Genomic DNA, 21,592 nt, shown 5'->3' with positions numbered 1-21,592 from the left:
TTAATCATCTCGAAAATTCTACGTGGCTCTTCCGGACGACCCGGTTATGCCCCTGATGCCAACCCTCAATGTGATTGGTAGTTCTCGCGCCGAAGTTCCTCTAGTGATTCAATAGACGCCTGGGGTAAACCGATTCGTTTCCAAGCCAGGTGTCCATAAAGTATTCGTTGAAGCCCTCAATTGCTTCATGGGCTGGTGTTCTACACCAAGTGATTCGCTCTCTATTTCTAACGAAGCGTCATCGATCCTGTGCCGCTGCACAGGATCGAATCAGTTTCTTGACGCCAGCTTCGTCGTAGTACGAGCTGAGTCACTTCAATGGCTTCGAGAACCGATGCTCCGAAATCTAATTGGAACGTGATAGGATCAAAACTCTTGTTGATTGCCGCCGCGTAGTTCTTCTGGAGCTCGAACATTCGACAGTATGTTTCTCGCCGCTTATCTGGGAGAAGGAAGTAAATTATCTTCCCCTATAAAAAGCGTACAAGGAATAAAGCTGGAGGAAAAGACTTGGAACCACACGGAATGGTCCATCCATGTAAACTACTGGCGATATGAGCCACTAATGGGAGCAAGGTGGTCGTCACGAATTGATCCATGCCTGTTCTGCATTTGCCGAACAGTCGAAACGAGAGTGGTATCGTACACCTCTTCGACTAATCTCTCAGGCTTTTCAAGGACGGCCCGCTTCATTTTCGAGTGGCTGGACCGCTTCGGGAAATAGCCTTGATCGACTTCGTTGGTGTGAATTCCACTCTGCGGAGCATTGCTCTGGCCGAGCAAGCTCCCTTTCACTTCCTGATGCATCTACAGTAAAACAGATCTTGAGCATCGAGCGTCCGACATTTGTGACCTCTCGATCGTTCTGTCGAGATCGAAAATATCAGCAGTCGGGATAATAAGCTCGTGAGGGAGAGTTCCTCCAAATGGTACCCGTTCCAGAGGCACGAAGAATTTTTTCCTAGGAGGAAGGAGGGGGGCGATTCCAGCTTTGAATGGGACCGAGCTGATGACGCGCCTTCTCAAGGTCCATGCTCCAGCATAGGAACCCAAGGCGTCCCCCCAGTGCGGGCCTCTGCCGTTCTTTCGGGCACGTTGAAGCTGACTCGCCTTCAAGTTCCCGGAAATTCGCGACGGATCATAGCTCCATCATGATTTCATGATCAATGAAAGCCTTGAGTGGACGCGGAAATGAAGGAGCTGCGCTGCCGTAGGGAACGATCTGCGCAGATTCTTCCTGACCCAGCAGGATACGACGTGATCGGAGCATCGTCCATCGGACAAGAAGATGGGTAGTCGAAGAAATTGTAGAACCGCCCGATCGCTTGCAGATTATTAGCAGAGATCACCATCCTCATTCACCTCTTCTCTCCCAGCACCCTCACAGCTCACAGAAGATATTGATTCTCTTCAATCATTGCTTCTCGTATACATCTCGAACGGGTCTCTAGGAGACTTGAGATCGTTCAGCTTCCAAGCCCTCGCACAATCCAACAAGGACCATATCGTTGAGGATGTCACGTCGAATTTCTGGTCTCCAGTGAGCTTTCGGAATATCACTGTTCTTGTTTGGCTGAGGTGAATACGCGCAATGTGCTCTTCTTCGCACACAGAGGGGCTCCCCCCATCATATGCCTACGGAGTTTCACATGTTTGGTGATGGAACGCTGGCTGTATACCCCGAGCGACTCCTCACCGGCCTTTCGTACTAAACGAACCCGCCGGGCACCGGATTCAGGCAGAATAAATATGGATCGTGTACAATAGTCTCTCTGCCCGAGAAGCGCACCCGGTATTCTGCCGAGTGCGAGAGGGCAAGCTTCTAATTTCTCACCTCTCGAGGGAACTCTTCCCCGAAACTTCATGTGAAATGGCGATGAGAGTCGTCTACTCTCTTCCGGAACGGTTATGAGAGTATTTCGTGCACCCCTTCGCCAACGACGCACCAATGAAGATAGAACAATATTTTACTCGGTGGACTAATTCGAAACCGAGCCGCATAATCGGTCTGCTAAGCAATGCTGAATTTTTCCAGTGGCAGCTGTTATGAGGTTCCGCCGTTACAAATAACACATGACTCCTCCGACGACGCCTACTGTGAGTCTAAGCAACTTCGCCCGGATCCCCTGGCCGTCGAATTTTAGCCAAATAGAACAGCAGCGTCGCACGGAACGGTGGTCGCGTGATTTCGGGTGATTTCGGGAGATCCGCGAGACTTGAGATCCCGTGTTCTAAGCAAAATGGTTCTAAGTCGCCAGAATCAGAGCGAGCCAAAGATACTTCTTCGGTGTATTTCGTGGCTGGCTGCGTATCCGGATTCCTCACACGGTGCATATGTCAACCTTTCGATGTCTTGAAGATTCGATTTCAAGTAAGTACTCGTTAGCGCCATCCGGACCATCCGAGCTGCATGTACAGAATCCTGTCCGTCTCGAAACCGCGCTCGCCTCCAGCCATTGACCGCTCCTCTGGATCAAAGTCTCCCTCTCTGTGAACAGCTCCAGCTGGATCCGATAACTGTCAAGTGTGATTCCGCGAAATACTCGGGAATTAAACAAGCAAGTCGCCTGATTCTACGTGAGGAAGGTTAGTAGCTACGTACCTCCTCTCAAAAGCTCTTCGGTCGATGAGTTCCGATTTGATTCGTAGTCTCCGTGAACGTCCACGCCCTTGCTAGCTGGAGGAGGAGTAGGACGGGGTTTCAGCGGTGCTTCTGATAAGTCAACAAGTTTCGACTTCTAATGAGGTCAAGTCCATGAAGAGTTCCGGGTAGAAGTTAAGAATTTCGGGCATTCTGGGACTTCAACACATTGGTGTTATTAGGAACCCGCTCAAGGAGTTCGCGGAACTTTGATCGATTCGGAGAGAAAACGAGTGCTGGATTTTTTTTTCAGGTATCACGGCTTTCTGGAAAGGCCACCTACCCGCGCAGACGCTAAGCGTGGTCTATGGAGGGATTCAATTTTACGGGTATGAGTTTTCGAAGAATTGGCTATTCCCGGACCGCAATGATTTCAATTCGAATTTCATCAGGTAATTACATTTACGGAATTGTGAGTCGATGTTGATAGATTTACGGTAGAGGTTGAAAACTCCTATCCCCCGCACTGTCGTGTGTCGGAGTCCCGAGTCCCGACCAACTAGATCGCCGCCTAGGAATTCAAGATCCAGGGTTTCTGGGGAGGACTCCTGTCATATCATCGAAGGTTGTTGGATCTCTTTTCAGCGCGGAACATAGAACTAAGCAACAAGTAGTTTCGAGGTGGCAGCCAGCTTCCGTGATCCGGCTGGTATGTCGGCTCTGGAAACCTTACTGAAGGCGTATCTTCCAGCGGAGCGCTTGGGGGCGGCACCGCGATGGCGGTGGCCCATCCCCTGGATGTCATAAGGACGCGGCTCATAGCTCAAGGTGAACCGAAGACGTACAATGGAATGTTCGATGCAATGAGGACCATGAAAAGAAGAGAGGGTCCTCGCGCCTTCTACAAGGGCCTTCTCTCCAATTTGCTCCAGGTAGAAATGGTGAAATCGATCAATGTGGATGTTTTGGGGGTCTTGGTCTACGAGTCTCCGAGTATTGACTCCAGCTGATCACCTCCAGGTGACTCCATACAATGGAGCTTGTTTCGCGTTCTATCATTTCTTCCGAGGACTTCTCGAAGACGTTCCCTACGCGCCCGCGAATCTACTCTCCGGCGCCTTGTCAGGATTTGCAAGTAAATCACTTGTTTATCCTTTCGACCTTATCAAGAAGCGTTTACAGGCAAGTCTTCGAAAAATGGAAGCCAATCAGGCTCGGAAGTCGAGGATTGTTTTCCGAAGAATTACCATTAGCATTACCATAATATAGAGATGAGACGCGACGCCCGAACGTTGATCTACATCTGCGTCATTTTTCGAATGACCGTACGTCCTTCGCAGGTTCAAGGATTCATGGACCGCTCGCATAGATTTGGCCATTACAACGGCCTGATGAATTGTGCGAAATCTGTGTTAGCCTCAGAAGGTATGAAAGGATTCTTCAAAGGATATGTGCCCGCTTGCATGAAAGCCATGGCGATGTCGGCGTGCCAATTCACATTCTATGAGGCAGCCATTTTCGGCTTAACGACCCCTTTAACGGATCGGGGAGATCCATAGCCTCGGTCGGAATAGATCGTTCAGGGATGAATCCATCCTTCAAACTTTTCTCTGTGCTGAAGTCTTGGGTCTGGAGAATCCGTGGATCGACGAGATACTTTAAGAGCCTCGCACCTAGTTGGGCGGGATACCTGTCTGAGCGAATCAGACTTAAGACCTTGGAGTCGTCACTTTGAGCGGCGAAAGAATGTTGGTTTGGAGACGACGCGTCCCGAGAAATGAAGGGAAATAAATCGAAGGGAATCCTCCGAAAGAGGCGAACCCATGATATCTGAGCTTAAAGCTGATATACATATTCAATCATTGTGTTTGAACTAGGACATGACCACCATGGATCTATGTGGAGAGAGCGCTTGATACCAACGCCTATCGGTTCTGTGAACTTATCGATTCCAGGACGCTTGACTCATGTCCGCACCACCAAAAAGACGTCTCCGAAGCTCCTCATGATTTTTTGAAAGCCGACCACTTTTGCTGATTTCTGAGCAGGACTGAGACGAATTGAACGAGGATTATTCGGAGAGTAGGCCCGGTTTCACGAATGCCCCTCACAAGCGCACTGTACCCCAGGCTCTTGTGATTATGCTCTCTGAATTGCGTGCCGGTCTCGCAATTGTCCCCATCGCTGGCTAATTCGGTCTCGGTCGTCCACAGCGTGCTAGCGACGTCGCGTCATGGACTCACTGGCGGTTTCGAGACTCGAAACCCTCCCTGCAGGTTCGCGTCCTCTTGCCGATCCCGGGGAGATCTGTTGGAGAACGAAACCTGTGATTTCGTCACAAGATTGTACGGTGTCCGAATCAGCTTGCTCATACGATGGCACTAATATCCGCCACGGGAAGAGCTCGAACAACTTGTATCAGCGAGAGTCGTACTCCGTTCAGAAGAAGAGCCCATTTTGCAAACTCGTCAGCATATGTAGGATGCATATGCAGGATGCAGTATTCCCCCTGAGGTACCTATGGGGACTATTTCCGTTCTGACTCGGGGGCCCACGTGGTACGAATTGATGGCAACGAGCTAAGTTGGCCGTATTCTCGTATGATTTCACTATCCATTCGCATGGAGGCGATTCTCCATGCTAAGAGCGAACGATGGAACTCGTTCCGAAGGCAGAATCTGACTTTCTATGATCCGATGCAGGAATGTAGGAGGGTCTCCTGAGGAAGCGCGCAATATTCTGCTGTCTCTTCATCTTGGGGCTCTGATGCTACGAGGGAAAAGTGCCTCTAACTTGCAAGACGCCCCAAATCTCTCCCAAGAAGCTCAACTTTCCAAATGCATCTTTACCCACGACACGTAGACAATTCCGCCTGAGCTTGTTCCATCACCGTGACGATAAGACAGAGATTGATGTACCCCAACTGGCCGCGACCAACTCTCCGTGACCCAGCTGGCCGTCGGTGCGACCGACCAGCTAAGAGTGCCTGGTTCCCGCTTAATTCGCCTAAATACCTAACGGTTGTGGGAGCATACACCTTTCAGATTGGGAACAACAATCTTTTTGGGCGTTCGAAAATTAGTTTCCGAAGGCATTTATCAATCCGAGTTCGAATTCTAGAGATACCTGCGTTGGATTGGAGCGGCCATGCCGTACGAAGCAGCTCAATCATTCGCGAGTAGGTAGCTTGACCCCCTCGAGCGAGAGAGCATAGCAGATCGGGAAAACAAACCCAGAACATTTCGCGAGAATGACGGATATCTGCTGAAAGAGTTTCGGCGCCAAGCTGAAAGTACCGTCGACGTAGGTTTTATCTACGAAACCGATCCAGTCGGCGGCGGATTCACGACCGGAGATAAATATACTGTATCCGTCGCTGAAGCCTGAATCCACGACAATAAACTTCTTCAAGCGTCCCGCTTCTGCCTTGTATACCGAATACTGGTCTGGAATCATTATCGAACTTCAATCGGCTGGAAGAGCGGGGGCGCCTTACGCACGCCTTACGCACTGGATTCAAACTCTTTGCTTGGACGCAGTCCGACGGAGATCGTATGGACCATTCGTTCTGCCTCGACATTACTACGCGGCATCCGAGGCGCGCGACGCAGATGAACGATGTTGAAAGATTGACTCAGGCTTGCGGACACCCGTGAAGTAAACTGACCGACGTTGTCAGTCACCACAGTTTCGAGAGGACCCATGAGTCGAGAATGCGTTTTGAGGTAACTCGGCACCTCGAAAATGGAGACGGCCGTCATCCAAGCGGCGCGGCATTAACGAACTTGGGAAACGTGCCTACGATCACAGGAAAAGCTTCGAGACTTCGGCCGGAGGCCGCGATCACGATCGCGGATAAAGGGAACGATGAACGCTCTACGGAATGAAATCCGTGCCTTTCGAACCACAATAGGAGGACAGCGTACCTCAGTACCGCATAGTGCCACATGAGTTTCGTGGTCAAGAAGGATGCTTTTTTCGACAATCACTGGGCGGAGGGGTAGAAGATTAGGAAGAAAACATCAACTCGCACACCGAGGCATGATTCCGCAACCGCCGAAGCATATGTGCGCGGAAATTGGTGGGGAGAAAGAGCCGAAAAATTGCTCACAGGCGAAGCGCTTCCGCTTTTCTTCTATAGGGGGGATATATCCCAAAAGTCGAAAACCTACAATAAATCTCGAGGAAAGTGCGTACGCATCGATAATTCTCACAATTTTTCATATTCCCATAGGCTAAATGGTTAAGGGCGATTTTGGGTCGGTCCGTAGAGACTCGATCGCCGCTCATGATGTTCAGGACCTCCATTGTTAGATGCCCTCAACGTCGCAATCTCTGGAGAACCTGCTGCAGTACAGGGTCTTTCCCGGTTTCCTCGCGAATCTTTGCCCCAAGTGGGTAAAAAAACTTGAGGGACCTGATGCCATTCGTATTCCCCTCATCCATTTTCTTGCTTGCTAGATGAGTCGCGATAGGACATCCGCGTAACCGAACTCCGCGGTCCGAATGTACTCGATGTCGGCATCGTATCCCAGCAGGCGTAGTGCCCAACGGCGCAGCCTGGCGGCCGTTTCATCGCTCAACCCCTTCGTCTGCGACGCCACAGTGGGAGATTTGTGCTCGGAACCTATTATTTCGATATTCTGAGAAATCCGTGCATTTAAGCATAGATACAGGGGTCGCCCGAGAATAGCCCAGCTCAAGAGCTCTCAACTTTTTTTGCTGAGTCGTCCCCAGCTGGTTGTGCCTGCGAGTAATCGGCCCTTGACCATGGGGGCATGTAACCTTTTACATCTAGCGGCATCCCGGGTGATGGAAATTTATCTAGACTCTCCGTCCTTTGGAGAGTCCGGCTGACCTCCTCCCCGCTGCAGTATGCGGCTTCAGGCTGTTTACGAGGCGAAAGTTTGAAAAGAGACGCCTTTTGGCCGCTATTCTGCGGAAAATCCTACTCGGTCCCGCGCGTACCGATTTCGACGAGAAGAATTGCATCCGACGCAGAATTTCATGGGCTTTCCGATGAGCCCCATATCGACCCGATCAGACCGATTATATTATCGTTAGGTCAAATCGTACAATCTGCAAATAAATGAAAATGCGGATTTGGACACCATTTTGAAGATTCTCTTTCTTGAAACAGGTTGCTCGTAGAGGGCCGAGCTTGGTCGCGTTGGAAAGCTGAGAGCCCCCGCTCATGTGGTTCCGCCCGATTCTAGCGCTAGATATCAATGCGCTGATATTGCTTGAATACATTGGAATCAATTATACTATGACCCGCCGAATTGTGGCGCCAATTGACGAATCGACTTTATTCTGTATCGGGGTCAAACTCCGGGACTCTCTCTAGAAGCTCCAACACATCCTCGTCACATTCTTCGTCACTCTGTTGCTGAAAATTAGCGGATCGGACGAGGCTATGATATGATATGCAAGATGTCTCCGTTTGTCGCCTCTCTACTTATTTTCCGCGAATTGAGTCTTGCCTCCCGATAGGCCTTATTTTGAACCTCTTGGGCTTCCTCGCCTAGCCTGCCAATTGGCAAGGAAGCCGCTCTCGCGATTTGAGGGCCGTGGATGAGAATCTTGTGGACCGTATTGGTCATGTGATAACTGATAACCGCTAGTGAGGGATGATAATGAATGTGACGAAGATGTGTTGGAGATCCTAGAGAGAGTCCCGGAGTTTGACTCCGAAACAGAATAAAGCCGATTCGTCAATGGGCACAGACTTCGGTCGTTTCTATTCCTCAGGAATGGAGTAGCTCTTCGAGGCTCCGCATTGGATTTCATGCGGGCCATAGTAATCGATTCCAATGTATTCCAGCATTATTAGCGCATTGATATTGTCGCGTTCCGATAACGAAGGTGGGCAACGATCGTTTCCTGTAGACTAGCACGGGCTTTTGTATAATAGAAGCAGATGGCGCTACGAGCGTCGCTAGTCGCGCTTCGCGCTATTCGGCCAAGCTACCGATATCGTTGTCCTCGTTCGAAAAGCTTCCGACGATTCTTATACTTTCGGGAACAGAAGTCCATGAAGTAGTAATGCAAACTCCGACCAGTCTTCGACAGCTGCGCTTTAGCATACGGGTCGAAACAATCAGCGGGCGTCAATCTCGACGCGCCGCCGTTTCTGGACTTCTCATCCGCTTGCTTGCTGTGAATATGTCGCCGTATTGGTCTTATTGAACGGATATTCCGGGCATCCACGATCTCATAGCGTGGTAAGTGGTGAGCTGTGTCGATCTTCACCATCTACTGAATGACATTCGACGATTCCACATGACTCTGATAACTCGGCGCGCGTGCTGCCGGACCTTATAGGACTCCTCCGCAACTGACAATCGAGGCAGCTCTTGACATACTCCCTCACACGGCGCCGGAGCCTTTTGCCAGGATCGAATCGCTCTCGTAAACGGCGCTCCGAGCCGCGGATCCCAGGGTGCTTCAGGTCTCCATCCATGTGGCATAACTTGATGATATCCTTACTCATTTATCCACGAACACATACGCGACCATCGCGATACAATAGACCTCTTTGAATAGAATACCTTCCAAGCGAATTCCCGTCCTCGAGGATCTTCATTTTACGGAGATAATCCCGGTTTCTGCTCTGCTCCCCATGAACTCTAGATTCAATGGGGCGCGTACACTCCGAGTCTCTCAATCCGTCGAGGTTCGATCGGATTCCGGGCTCGAGATCCACATCTTTCTTCGAGATGCCGATCGACGGTTCTCGCACCTCTATTTGGACGAATCTATCAGCAATTCTCATCAAGGATTTTAGGTCTTTCGGGCTTGCGGCGAGGACGAGATTCGCGAAGGAATATGAATCGCGAGATCCTCTGACCTCGTCGACGAGGTCCGCAAATTCTAATGGCATACCTAATTCCATCAAGCGAGACTGTTTCCTTCAGATGAAAGACGTGAACGGCTCGTCGGGGAGCCGCAGGCGAGCGAAGTATTCAGCAGGGGACCTTCTACTCCCCTCCGGGAATCGCGCTAGGAACTTATCCTTGGAACAAGTCCATGTCGATCGATTTCCTATTTCGGCGACGAACCAGGTCTTCGAATCTTCATCCAGTGTACAATAAGCCAGCTTGAGGACCTGTCCATCTGACCAACCGAGTACGTTGGCGCCTATTTCTAGTCGTCTTAACCTTTTCGTCGGTCTGGCGGGATACGGGATCGAATGCTGGCGAGGTGCTTACAGGTCTCCGAACCTCTAACAATGCTGCGAGGTGTTCCGTGCTAAACACGTGTTCTCTGAAAACTCCGTCGCCTGCCATGCCGCTGCCACCAAATGTAGCGTTCCGATAACGAAGGTGGACAACGATAGTTTATTGTAGACTAGAAGGGGCTCTTCACGAGCTTCGCTTCAATATCTAGCGCTAGAATCTGGCGGAAACACATGTGCGGGGGCCCCAGGAGCTAGAGCTCGCTCTCAACTTTCCAACGCGACCGCTCGTTCTCCTAAGGAACCGGCCTGGCGTAGTCGACTCCCGTGACCGTGAGAGCATGCGCTTTATCGATTCTGATTTCTGGGGGAGGGGCACCGGCTCCAACGACGCCGACGCTTCGACTCTGAACAGGGCCGTGCCCCGCGTCGCCGAACTGTTTTGTATCACATAGAAGCCTGGGATCGCATGCGAAGAAAGTTTCCCCGACTTCAATTTGCGGGACTGGTGAATCCATTAATCTGTACGATAAGTCTCGCTTCCAATAGGTATACAGTACTGACGAGGAGTTCGCCCTCAAAACGAGGATGTTTGCGGCATTGGCTTTCGTGCCACCGGCAGAGCTCAACAGCGCAGTCACCGAACTCGCGCCTCTCCTTCCGCCGGAGCTCACCCCCGTGCTCAATTATTTCGAGGACGTGTCTCTCGAACGGCTGAACAGGGTAGCCCCTGATGGAGCGATCGAGAGACGAGCGCCACGATTCCCGGTGGAAATGTGGTCCGTTCTCCAGAGGACACTGGATGGAGAGGCTCGAACCGACAACTATGCAGAAGCAGCCCATCGACGCATGCAACTCGAATTCGGAGTGAGCCACCCAACGCTATGGAAGTTCATTGATGGGTTGCGGAAAATTCAGAAAAACAGAGATTTCCAGATGGAGCAATATATCGGAGGCGCGACGGCCCCGAAGAAACGCAACACGTGTGTCGAGGCTGATAGGAAGATCCTAGAGGCGGTCAGAGACGCCTCAAACAGTACCGACGAGGAATATCTGCGAGGGGTTTCTCGGAACTTCTTTTTGGAGTCCTGATTCGCTGCGTCGCACTCCGCTTTCGAGGAATTGTTCGAAATTCGAATCACAGTGGTACTTCCGGGACAGCTTCACATCTACAGGGTTGTAGGTGTGTTGCGCCGAGAATTCGGAAAAAACTCTAGCTGGAGCACGAAAAATTGACGAGTATGCAGTGTTGGGCATAATCACAATACTGACTGAGACTATGAATAGAATCACAGCTTGAGAGCTATCCGCCCTCCTTCAGATTTATTCCAGGCTGGTCGACTCGACTGCGGAGGGATTCGCGGGGATTCGTTCATCTTAGAATTCTGTGGATCCGGATCCCCGAGTTTACGTACATATTGGGAAGAATCATTCAATAGAACGAGAGCTTCTCGAAGCACTCCGATGAATTTCACCTACATATTATGTCTTCACATTACTACTGGAGCTCGAGCGGCCCAGGGACACAAGTACCTACATACTGTCGAGTTTTTCGTAATCTAGACATCCCAGGAGCCGAGTCATGTGAAATATCCCCGTCATCCTAGTCACGAGAAGCGTGGGGCTCGTACGAGCATAACTTCCTGATATAGGGCGTCGAGATCCTCTAGGCTTCAAATTATTCGAGGTTTTCTGAGTTATCAGAGGTAATCAGCACATGCTACAGCTCAGCCAAGCCCTTCTGAATTACTTCAAAATATCAGGGATTTTATGAGTGAGAGGCTACGGAAGACTTCCGTGTATCGGGAGCCAATGCCCGCACCACGTGGACGGAAATGTGTGGGAACCCAGATCTAGCCACTACGACCATCATTATTCTACGGCCCGCTCGTCTCGGCACGCAGGCTTTGGGACTTCTCAGCTGCCATCGCAGAGCTGTCGCAGACTCAGCAAATTAGTTTCGCGGGTTGGGGTTCGAAGGCTCAGCTAGTAATGGACACCGATGATGAATCAGAGTACACAGTTTCCGGCGTCGAGGCAAAAACACAAGACAGGAATGAGTTATGCGGCTGCATGCTCCGGCGAGCGTGAGACGCGCGCTTGAAAGACGAGACGTGGGGAATCGCGAGAAGAGGGAAGAGGGCGGCGGCTGAGCTCCGAAACAGCCTTTACCTATATCCGGTACAGCTACGTACAGCGGCGTCCAGAGTCCGGAGGGCGCGGAGCATTTTACTTGCCGCCGCCAGTCTCCGGTTCATCCTCAATGATCCTGCGTGGGCCCGAGGCTGAGCTGCGCAGCTGCCAAGTCGGGGATATCAGAACTATAATACCTAATAATTACAACAGGAATCATAAGAACTACTAGCATGACGCTTCCCTTCTTGTTGGATGCCTGGAGTAATGCACCCCCTCATCAAATTATTATTGGTGTATGATCGTTGAGATACTCTCTGTTGTACCCGAGGCGGAATACGATCTTTGCCCGTACTGGCCGGATTCTCAGTCGGGGGGGGGGGGCGGGTTGGGGAGTTCGGCGCAAGACCTTATCTAGGCGGGAATTTCGTGAATCGAACGGTGGGAGTTGCCTCCCGCTTCTGACTGAGAGGTTTGCTCGTCAGAAAGAATCTCTGGCGAGGCATCGTTAAAGGAAATCCGCGGAACGTTTCATCCCACGAGTCGATCACTCAAATGGCGACCGCCGCTCGTGGCAATAGAAAATGGAGCTCCGATGAGCTGGACGAATTTTCGGCTCCGCAGCTGACTGCCGGTCCTTGTTGGCGCGGAACACGGGAGCCATTTCATTCAGCGGCTTTGCGGAAAAAGGCGAAGGCGAATTTCAATCGGAACTCACATCGACGATTCTGATCTCAAACGTGGTCTCACGTCCGGGGCGTATAACCGAAGGTCGAGGGCTGAGCTCCTTCCCAGCGCAGATTGCCGGAGGCCACAGCGAAAATTTCCCGGGCAAAACTTTCCGCCGATTCAATGGGGTGGTGAGTCGCCGCCGGACGTGATCGCGTCCGACCTCGATTGCGTTCGGTTGATTGATTGATTGATTTATGCTCCATTTCTATAAGAAACCCCGACTGCGGGGGCGTGATCGCTGGAGACTATGTGACGCTTCACACCTGGGGTGTGGGTGGCTTCGCCTCCCTTCACTCCCATCTTTCGAGAATCCGCTTAGTATCGTTAATGACTCGCCTGTCTGACTCCTCATGTAACCCAAGCCTTTTTTGAATCTCATCGTCACCGCATGTCTTTTCTTGGCATGCCATCAGGACGCGCTCCAGAGTTTCCTCCTGACCACAAATCCTGCAACTCGGGTCAATCTCTTCGAATCGTGACCTGAATTTCCTGGTTCTGAGGAAGCCGACTCTCGCTTGTGCGAGCAATACACTTCCTCGCGACGAGATTCGAGACAGCCAATAAACCGGAAAACAGAACTCGGAGCCGCGCAACGAAACGTGCCTTGCTTCCAACAGATGTAGTCTCGGGTGGCAATGAGCTGCCACCACCAGCGCCAACAACTTTACGCGCCTCCGATGGACAACTTGGTGAGCATACAATGTTGCCCCGAGCGCACGGTATCAATCGTTCCCTGAAGAACTCGCGTGGCTCTCGTTGTAGCCGACCTTGTTGGCCCGGAGCCGGTCACCAATGAGTATCATACACTATTCCCATTCGACCCAAACAAATTGAAATGAAGCTCATTCTTCGGGCTTGCGGCGATGCAGCTGTAGTGGGTGATTATAATGCATACGACGAGCCAGCCGTGTCACAGGCTGCTCTGATCCAGGCCAGCGCCATGGGGATTCACCTTCCGGAGTTCATTTCCGCATTGCGTCACGCACATGTCCAGCTTGCCTTCCGTTGTTGGTCGCTCGGTCAAAGTGAAGGCGGCAGCGACAGGACGGTGAATATCGAATCGAAGCTCCACTGCGATAATTGAACGCGGAACGGAGGACCACGCAGCCTGCGATCGGAGAATAGCGGGGCGCCGTGACGGTGCCGTTTCTAGCGGGTAGTCTCTTGCTTCTGTTCATCGTTCATCGAGTCAAGCGCAAAGCTAGCAGAAACGACAGACGAGCTTTCCCGAACAACACAAACAGCTATATGAGTCGTCCTTTCGTTGGCGGGAGTCTTTTGCTGGCAGACGATGATTATTCATCCTCAAGTGCCGCTTTTGACACTCTCACGTTTCGTCGTCTCGTGTACCACAAACACCGAGAAGATTTATTGAAGGTCCGGACATTATCCTGCACTAGGCGCGTCGTGCGTCGTATCGCGGACGGAAGGGCGGGCGCGAAAATTTAAAGAGCCATCCCTGAGAGTCTTTTTCGAATTTCCGAGAATCAGCCCGGAGAGGGATCGAACTCTCGCGGAACTCGCCTGTAAGGGAGCGAGCCTTGCGGCGGGGACTCGTCGAGGATCGGGATCGCCTATGCATATTCCTCCGAGCGCCCTCATTGGTGCTGATCCCGCCCATTATGAACATCGATCTCCGACACGAGAAGGAGGTTGCCTACCCTAGAAAAACGGCGAAAAACATTTCTCGCTCGGAGGATCCATTCGGGTTGAGGAGGCGTCGGCGTATGAATGGAGAGAGACCTCCAGATAACTAGCGGGTGCCCTCGCAACACATCCGCCCAAGGGAGCGGGGTCGACGCAACAACTGTTCTTTTGCTCGCAGGACTCAGAGCTGAGTTGCCCCCGACCGTCTCCCATGTGCTCCCACGGCGTCAGCGTAGCGGTCGAATTCACTCTTTATCGTCATATTCTCCGAACGATGGGACACAATGTCGTCGGCAGAGTTGGACTACTCGCCACATCTCGCCTGTGCGGAGAGTGCAAACTTACATTACGACGCCCCGGCGGAGCCATCTCAGCATCGTCCCCGACTCCGTCCGTTAGTTAGTAACTCCGACGTCGGCGGATCCTTGCTCTCAATCCCGCGGTTCCCTTTTCATTGTTCCGCGATTGGGCTCTTCAACTTTCCCGGTCGAACGAAAGATTGTTTTTCCCCAGGTACTTGCGAGCACTCGAGCGCCGAAAACCGCTTATTTGATGACGGCGTATGACGACTCAGTTTCTCCGTGAGCGAACGGACGAGAAGAGCGACATTTCCTATTTTATCCAAGTAAGGAAGACTCTAAACAGATCAACGATTATTAGATCCGCTTTATTAATATATCGCCGAAAGGTATGAAAGTTCGGAGCTAATTGTAAGTTCTTCAACTTCTCGGAAAATTCCCGTCAAACATGTGCATGACTTGGAATGACTCCGAGCGGGATGTTCCCTAGTGTCACCCACTTCTTAGGAGAAGAAATCCGTTTCGGTTAAAGCTGATCTTTTTTGATTGGATCGAAGAGTTCGAGCCCGGTCAGTCGCGATTTTATCGGGGGCTATCCTCCAGGACCGAACGCGGAAGGAACTTCGAATGGCCTCGATCTCAGTAAAAATCCTGAATTGAACTGAGATTCCGTGCCGGGCTTGAAAGAAAAAATGGGCTCTCCTGCCTCCGCTCATGGCTTCTCTCTCTGCTATCCGCCGAGACTTAAAATATTCCCAAGTTTCCGAAGAGCCGGCTCTGATGAATAAGTTTTATTATTACGACAAAGACTAGGGCGAACGCCATGGTGACACAACAGCTGATTCCCCGGGTTCACGGAAGTCTTCTAGACTAGAGGATTCTTGGAACGCTTGAGCAACATATTCTTCCTCTGAAATTATTGTAGACTCTGGTGGGACTGGGAGCCCGCTTTGGGAAGCGCCAGGAGGGCAGATCCTCTGCTGTTGTCGTAGATATGAACCGGTGATGTTCTCGAGTCTTTATAATGGCGATATACTCTGAGCATTGTTCTACCGGATATCCCAGCCACCCAGGCGAGGTCTTGCGTGGTCCTTATCCTTTCGCTGATCTGGCGATAATAGGGACCTAGGAGGGCTCGGTTTCGCTCATCATGCTCGATCTGAAGTGTGTCACATCCGAACTTGAGCTTGAGTTCCTCCATTCTCGCGTAGGACCTTGTTGGCTGCCCTTCCAGGAGAATCATCTCCAACATCGCTTTGAGCCAGCGTGCTGCTGGCATGGATGCGATACGGGCGAAGTATTTGAGCTTGCTCTTGGCTTCTCTCGCTTCAAACGAGGATCAGTTGAGTTCGGCTTCGAGAAATTCGTTGGCAACCTTTCACCCTGGTATGCCAAGCGCCCAACGTGCGGCATTACGTTGCGAAATCTCCATCGCGTCACGCGTTGCCGCGGTCATCGATGTGACAGCGTTGGTGCAGGTGAGTTTGGGGACCACGACCGCTTTCCAGTAGGTCTTCGAAAGCTCAAATCTGTTAGAGCTCCACAGCAGTTGCGCTTGCAATCTGTGTAGTGTGTTTTTGGACGTCCTGGTCCACTCCTCCTCTTGTCTCTTGAGGTAGTTTGCACTATCACACAACAGAATGCCCAAGTATTTATATTCGTGCTCGTGTGGTATCACCTCCCGCTGTATTTCCAGCCCGGAGCAGTCACCCACAAGGTGACCTGAGAACACCACCATCGCACTCTTCTTCGGATTGAACTGGAGTCTCATTTCGTTTCCGAAATCAGTCGTTATCCGAAGCAGCTTCTGCATGTCCGTACGATTCTTCGCTATTAGTACCAGGTCATCGGCGAAGAGGAGTCCGGGCATACATGTACATTTTCTCTCTGCAACGTTCCAGAAGTCGCCCCGCTTCCTGATCTGGAAGCCTAGACCACTGTTGAGGAGGCGCCACTCTAGTTCAGAGATGTACAGGGAGAACAGTATGCTACTCAGCAGGCAGCCGCAGTTGGACTCGGCTTCATCATGGACAATCTTTACTTTGTTGTCCGTGTAGATGAGCTGAAGTAAGGATATCCACGAGTGGTCCATCCCTAACTTACCGAGTGCCTTCCACAATAACTCCCTGTCTATTTTATCGAAGGCTCGGGAGCAGTCGAGGAAACATGCGACCATGCCTGTTTTGTGTTTCCTCGACATCTCGATGGCTGATGTCAGCAGAAAAATGCTGTCGTCACCTCGCCTTCCGTTTCGGAAGCCATTCTGCATCTTTTAATACTTTAGAACTTCCTTATGCACCAATGTGCACAGATCCGCGTCCGACGGGCATGACTAGAGCCTCCTGTTTTCGCTTGCGTCCCCTCTTCCACTGACTCTCTATCATTATGTTCTCTCCTTCTGCACCTGCTTCCAACGAGCTTGAACTTTGGCAAACTCGGACGATTGCATAATGTCTTACGTCTCGATTCCACGCCCTCCTCACGACCTCGATCACTAGCACGCTGGGTGCCTACACTGTGGTTTCGCTCCGAGTTCGGAGTCATCATTGAAATAATGTATATGGGTATGTATATGTTGCTGTCCGATGCGAACTCATGGGATTTTTCCTAGCGTTCGTCTCTAGATTCTCCTCGCGATCTTCAAGGACTCTGAATCCATCGCTCGACCGACCGCTCTCATTCCCGTCGGCCCGCTCACCGAATAGCCAGGCGACCGAACTGATTATCTGTACATGTGCGACCCGCGACGGTTCACAGGGCATCGATGACGCGTGTGTCCCGGCCTCGGACCGTCGAAGGAGGACAAAGAGAACACAATCGACGTCCACCGTTAGTAAGAGCTTTTTTCTCGCCTCTTGCGCCGCGATTTTTGACTGCGACTCTCCTTCGAAGCGCGCTTCCGTTCAGCGGGAGCTTGCTTTTGATTCGTGGGTCCGAACGGCGCATAATCTGTAAGTTGATTAAGTTACTGTTATAGAATCGAACGATCGGGATCTCAGCCCAGACGGTGGGGGACGCCTGGGATAGACTTCGCTCGGATGACGGATCTAAAATGGTCCAGGAGTTTCTCTTGTCCACGTGTACCCCGTTCAAGAGAGTGTTCAAGCCGGTTTCACATCGCCCGGAATCAATCGATGATATTCAAATGCTCCCGGCGAAATGTAGAGGGTAGCAGGAGCGGACGGGTGCAGGCAGGCAACGGATTGGATCGCAAGCATGAATTGTTTATTTCACTCCGGAAATAATCTCCTTCACTATACTTTGACTGGTCACACTATTGAGTGGACTGCAGAATGCTGAATCGGTCTCCGTGTCGATATCATTGTTATCATCGATGACGGTCATCGTCAATTTGGCAACTCGGTCAGACGCCACCTTGATCATCACCAGCGAAGAAAGAAATCACGGATTAGTATGCGTCGAGTACTCCAAATCGACCATGAGCGATATCGGCGATAGTCAGAAAAATAGTTGTCAAGGTGAATTTCGCTTGCATCGACCCGAGTCTTGTACGTGTGATGATTTTTCTGAGAAACGGCACAACGGAAATAAACTCACTTTATCGAAAAGATGGTCATCGGTTTGAATGGCTGGACTCTCGAGGGTGAGAACCTCATCGTCATCCTTCATGGTTTCCTCTTCTTCATTCTCTCCTTCGGCCCGAGGTTTGATTCGCGGTTCTTGTGAACAATTAGTATTCTCATTTTGATGATCGGCCGGTCGATGATTTGCCGGCTGAGACTTCTGATTTTTTTTATCTTGATCCTGTTGCCGCGCTTGTTGGGCTGACGGCTGCTGATGAACAGGATTCTGCAAGAATTGCTGCTGCTCGAATCGCATCTCACGAGGCGCAAATTTACCTGATATCAACGGAACGTCCCCTGCCGCGATTTCAGCGAGTTTTTTACCGATGAACGCGCGACGTTTTCCCAGGCAAGCTGCACACGGTTCGATGCTTGTCAGCGCGGGGCCGCCTCTGAAGGTCTCACGAAGATACTCCCAGACCGACTGACTGAATAGTAAGAAATCCTCTTGAGTGACGCGATTCGCCATCAACGGATCCAATTTGCCGTGACAACAAACGAAGTCTTCGTTGTCAATCGGACCGGGTTCGGCAAACGTATTGAAGCGATTGACCCATCGTCGAGAAATGTAAAATGAGGGGCCGCCTCCATGTTCACATTGACTGCGATCGACTAGATCTGCTGTGTGCAATCGTCGCTTCAGCATCTCCTCGGAATATTTTCTGTGGGTTAAGAGACACTCACGTTAAGGATTCGATTTTCGCAATAGCTCACGAACATGCGACGATGCAATTGACTTCCCGATGTATGACTAACCGGTAGAAGAGAACGTAGGCCTCACAGTTAGCCACCGTGGAAGCCTCGACCTGCGTCACGTAAACGTCATCGTACTCGTACCATTGACCATCACAGTCATTCATGGCGTAACAGATATAGTGCCCCATGCCTGCAGTACCTTGAGAGCATTTTCGAGGTCAGTCATTGAATTAAGCTATCTGTTTTAGCTTGTGAGTTTGCATACATGGAAATGGAGCGGATATCGCGGAATATCCGACGATTTTTCAGGCGGGGCTCCGAGGGATTGCTCCCTAGAATGCACTCACCGTGGTGGCAAATGACGGCAGTTAGCTCGTAGGTGGTGACTTTGTCTCTCGCATGAGGATGGGTGAAAGGTGTCATGTCTAATCCTTCGAGCGGAAACTGGACATAACTCGAAATTTTGGTCGAAAACATCAGCTCGTGCCGGAAGCGTTTGAGATGAATACACAGCACTTCGGGCAGTTCCATCGGCTGAGAATATTCAATCAAGGTCATTTCTCCGATTGCCTCCTCACCCCTCCTATGCGATTACGGAGCAGTGACAGTGCCACGAGGGAGAGTAGCTGGAAATTCATGAAGGACGAACAAACCTTCGAGTATTTGACTCCATTCCGTAGCTTATTGCATTTTCCACAAGAGTACATATTGTCGCCTTCGAGCTCATCGGCCGAGAAGAAGGCGGCAAGACAGTCTGTCAGCGAGACCGACGGACCCCACACCCAAGAGTAAAGCTGAAAACGAAACCATCAACTACATCATATGCAAAATCAACATCGACCCCAGACTTGAAGGCGTATGGAGAGAATGTCGTCGAACATTGTTCTGGAAGATTCTGTACTCACCCATCTCAAAAGCCAATCCATCCAGCCCTGCTGACCTTGGGAACTCGCCAACGAATTTAGACTCGTTGAACTCGAAGTGAGATCGGCGTCGGACGGACCGTGATGTAGACGGTTCAGGTGGTATCTCGACGGGATGGGTAACGAAAGATCTTGGAAAACTTCTTCCGTCGACGAGACAGTCTCACACGTGAAACATTGCACGGATGACAGCATCCGGCCGTCGAACACATCGGAAATTATTGAACGGTATGATGGAGTCGGTCGCTTTAGATCTCCTCTGGGTACCGGGCTCGAGATGACTTTTTTTAGTTCTGGAAGGAGGTTCGATTCGTTGGTTAGAGGTCGATCATTTAGGGCAAAAATGAGAATCGATCAATTCCTCCCCTAGAACGATGTCGGCTGCAAAGCTTACCTCCGATGAGGAAGCTCCCGAGAGATGTTTCGAGCGACCGATGGTTATCGGCGGTCTTCTCAGAGGCTTCGCTCTTCTCCGAGCTCAATCCGGAATCACACGTCTCGTAAAGATCTTCCTTATTGTCGGGATTATTCGAATTAGCGGCGACTTCAGCATCATATGAGGCCTTGTCTTCGTCTTCTTCCTCTTCATTGGCTCGATGATGTTCCTCCGCGCCTTCTTCGTCTTCGTCCTGCTCTTTTTTCGGGAAAAACTCATTTTTGAGCTCGTCATGGAGCTGATCAAGGAAACACCGAAGGAACTCTTGTGCGTCTTGCTGAGTCGGGCCGCGGAACACCGGACACACGGAATTGATCCCGTACGCGACTCCCGAGGGCACGACACAGGGAGGCCGCTTTTCGTGCCACATCTGGAGGATCATTTTACTGTAACTCATGGCCAGATTGGCTCCCCGTCCATTATTTCTCAAAGGGAGATTTGGTGTATTTAAGAAGTACTCAGTCAACTGAGTGCAATTGGAGAGAGCTTGTAGCGCCGCGTTCATGTAGCACGTGTTCCCTAGATTTTGAAGACCTGCAAGCCCGAGGGGTCGTTCGTCTGCAACACCCGCGCTGTGAGCGACGTTCGGAGGGGCTCTTCTGAGGGGCGGCACGTTGTTCTCCAGAAACACTTCGCATTCGCATGTATGACACCTTGGATAGGGATTGGGGGAAGCGGCAATTAGATAAGACCATCGTTCTGTTTGTCGAGAGGGGTATGAAAATTTGAGAGCCCGTATGATAATGTGATTCTTCAAATCGGCTCGTATTTAGGTTTTTTGTTTACCAGGTTCTGAATGTTTTCAAGTTGATCATAAGCGAATGCTCCTGATTTTTGGTGAAGTGTTTTGCGGAATGATCGGCCTTCTTTTCTCCGCAACCGACGTATCCACATTCTCTGTAGAGGCAACACCAGAGCCCGGCCTCTCTCTCCCCACACGCTTCACAACTGTAGGCTATGCTCCGATTGCAAATCTCTTCGTGAGACCAATCGCCCATAGTTATGACGTGGGAGCACGACGACCTCGTCATTTTGCTGACGTACAATCGCGCCGCGGCGCTTCACGACCAGATTATAGGAAACCGCGCGCCCGAAGGCAAAGCCCTGGAAACGAGAGCGAATTATCGAAATGCCATATCTGTGACTTACAAATATTCTCTCAGGTTCTAGACCAGCTGCATCGGTACGGAAATCGAAAGCGGCAAAGTAGAATGCTGGCTCAACAGAAGTAACTTCAAGCAATGCGGTGGCTCTCTTTTGTTGTCGGGGAAAACAGACAAGGAAGGCTACTGACATGGCGTTTTTCGGCCTCCGTCTTCGGAACCAGTATCGAACACCAGCCGACGGTGCTCGACGGCTCAGCGGACGACCAAGGTCTCTTCAG

At 51.0% G+C, this 21,592-nt stretch overlaps 3 protein-coding genes across 3 annotated transcripts; 2 read left to right on the top strand and 1 right to left on the bottom strand.

Annotated features, from left to right (window-relative positions):
- Positions 1–1,497: 1,497 nt before the first annotated feature.
- On the top strand, positions 1,498–4,411 carry LOC100901427 (mitochondrial thiamine pyrophosphate carrier). Its single transcript, XM_003738187.2, has 8 exons — positions 1,498–1,578; positions 2,036–2,097; positions 2,252–2,371; positions 2,499–2,586; positions 2,895–3,033; positions 3,333–3,513; positions 3,602–3,763; positions 3,922–4,411. The coding sequence occupies exons 2-8, from the start codon at positions 2,074–2,076 to the stop codon at positions 4,138–4,140; spliced, it is 933 nt and encodes a 310-aa protein (XP_003738235.1). The 5' UTR covers positions 1,498–1,578; positions 2,036–2,073; the 3' UTR covers positions 4,141–4,411.
- Positions 4,412–10,346: 5,935 nt separating this feature from the next.
- On the top strand, positions 10,347–10,850 carry LOC108865004 (uncharacterized). The gene has a single exon (XM_018641590.1). It carries the CDS (start codon positions 10,347–10,349, stop codon positions 10,848–10,850), a length of 504 nt encoding a protein of 167 aa, XP_018497106.1.
- Positions 10,851–17,794: 6,944 nt separating this feature from the next.
- Positions 17,795–21,239, bottom strand: LOC100902002 (ubiquitin carboxyl-terminal hydrolase 20-like). The gene is made up of 9 exons (XM_018641588.2): positions 20,995–21,239; positions 20,336–20,861; positions 20,167–20,284; positions 19,755–20,065; positions 19,503–19,643; positions 19,197–19,383; positions 18,910–19,048; positions 18,128–18,815; positions 17,795–17,944 (listed from the first exon to the last, which is right to left on the bottom strand). The coding sequence occupies exons 1-9, from the start codon at positions 21,237–21,239 to the stop codon at positions 17,795–17,797; spliced, it is 2,505 nt and encodes an 834-aa protein (XP_018497104.2).
- Between the last annotated feature and the right edge of the window lie 353 nt (positions 21,240–21,592).

The sequence above is a fragment of the Galendromus occidentalis genome, unplaced genomic scaffold (genome assembly GCF_000255335.2).
Source record: "Galendromus occidentalis unplaced genomic scaffold, Mocc_1.1 scf7180000075830, whole genome shotgun sequence".
NCBI classification, from domain to species: Eukaryota; Metazoa; Arthropoda; class Arachnida; order Mesostigmata; family Phytoseiidae; genus Galendromus; species Galendromus occidentalis.
Note: the sequence above shows the minus strand (reverse complement) of the source record. Positions and strands in the feature narration are given on the sequence as shown.

What these genes read in the sequence shown, in the direction of transcription:
- LOC100902002 (XM_018641588.2), bottom strand. Translation starts at nt 21,239, where the DNA reads ATGACGAGGTCGTCGTGCTCCCACGTCATAACTATGGGCGATTGGTCT. An exon ending in CGGGAGCTTCCTCATCGGAG is followed by an intron (nt 20,066 to 20,166) that starts GTAAGCTTTGCA and finishes ACCTCCTTCCAG; the next exon opens with AACTAAAAAAAGTCATCTCG. An exon ending in TGGATTGGCTTTTGAGATGG is followed by an intron (nt 19,644 to 19,754) that starts GTGAGTACAGAA and finishes TTTCGTTTTCAG; the next exon opens with CTTTACTCTTGGGTGTGGGG.
- LOC100901427 (XM_003738187.2), top strand. Translation starts at nt 2,074, where the DNA reads ATGACTCCTCCGACGACGCCTACT. An exon ending in CCTGATTCTACGTGAGGAAG is followed by an intron (nt 2,587 to 2,894) that starts GTTAGTAGCTAC and finishes TTTTTTTTTCAG; the next exon opens with GTATCACGGCTTTCTGGAAA. An exon ending in TTATCAAGAAGCGTTTACAG is followed by an intron (nt 3,764 to 3,921) that starts GCAAGTCTTCGA and finishes CGTCCTTCGCAG; the next exon opens with GTTCAAGGATTCATGGACCG.
- LOC108865004 (XM_018641590.1), top strand. Translation starts at nt 10,347, where the DNA reads ATGTTTGCGGCATTGGCTTTCGTGCCACCGGCAGAGCTCAACAGCGCA.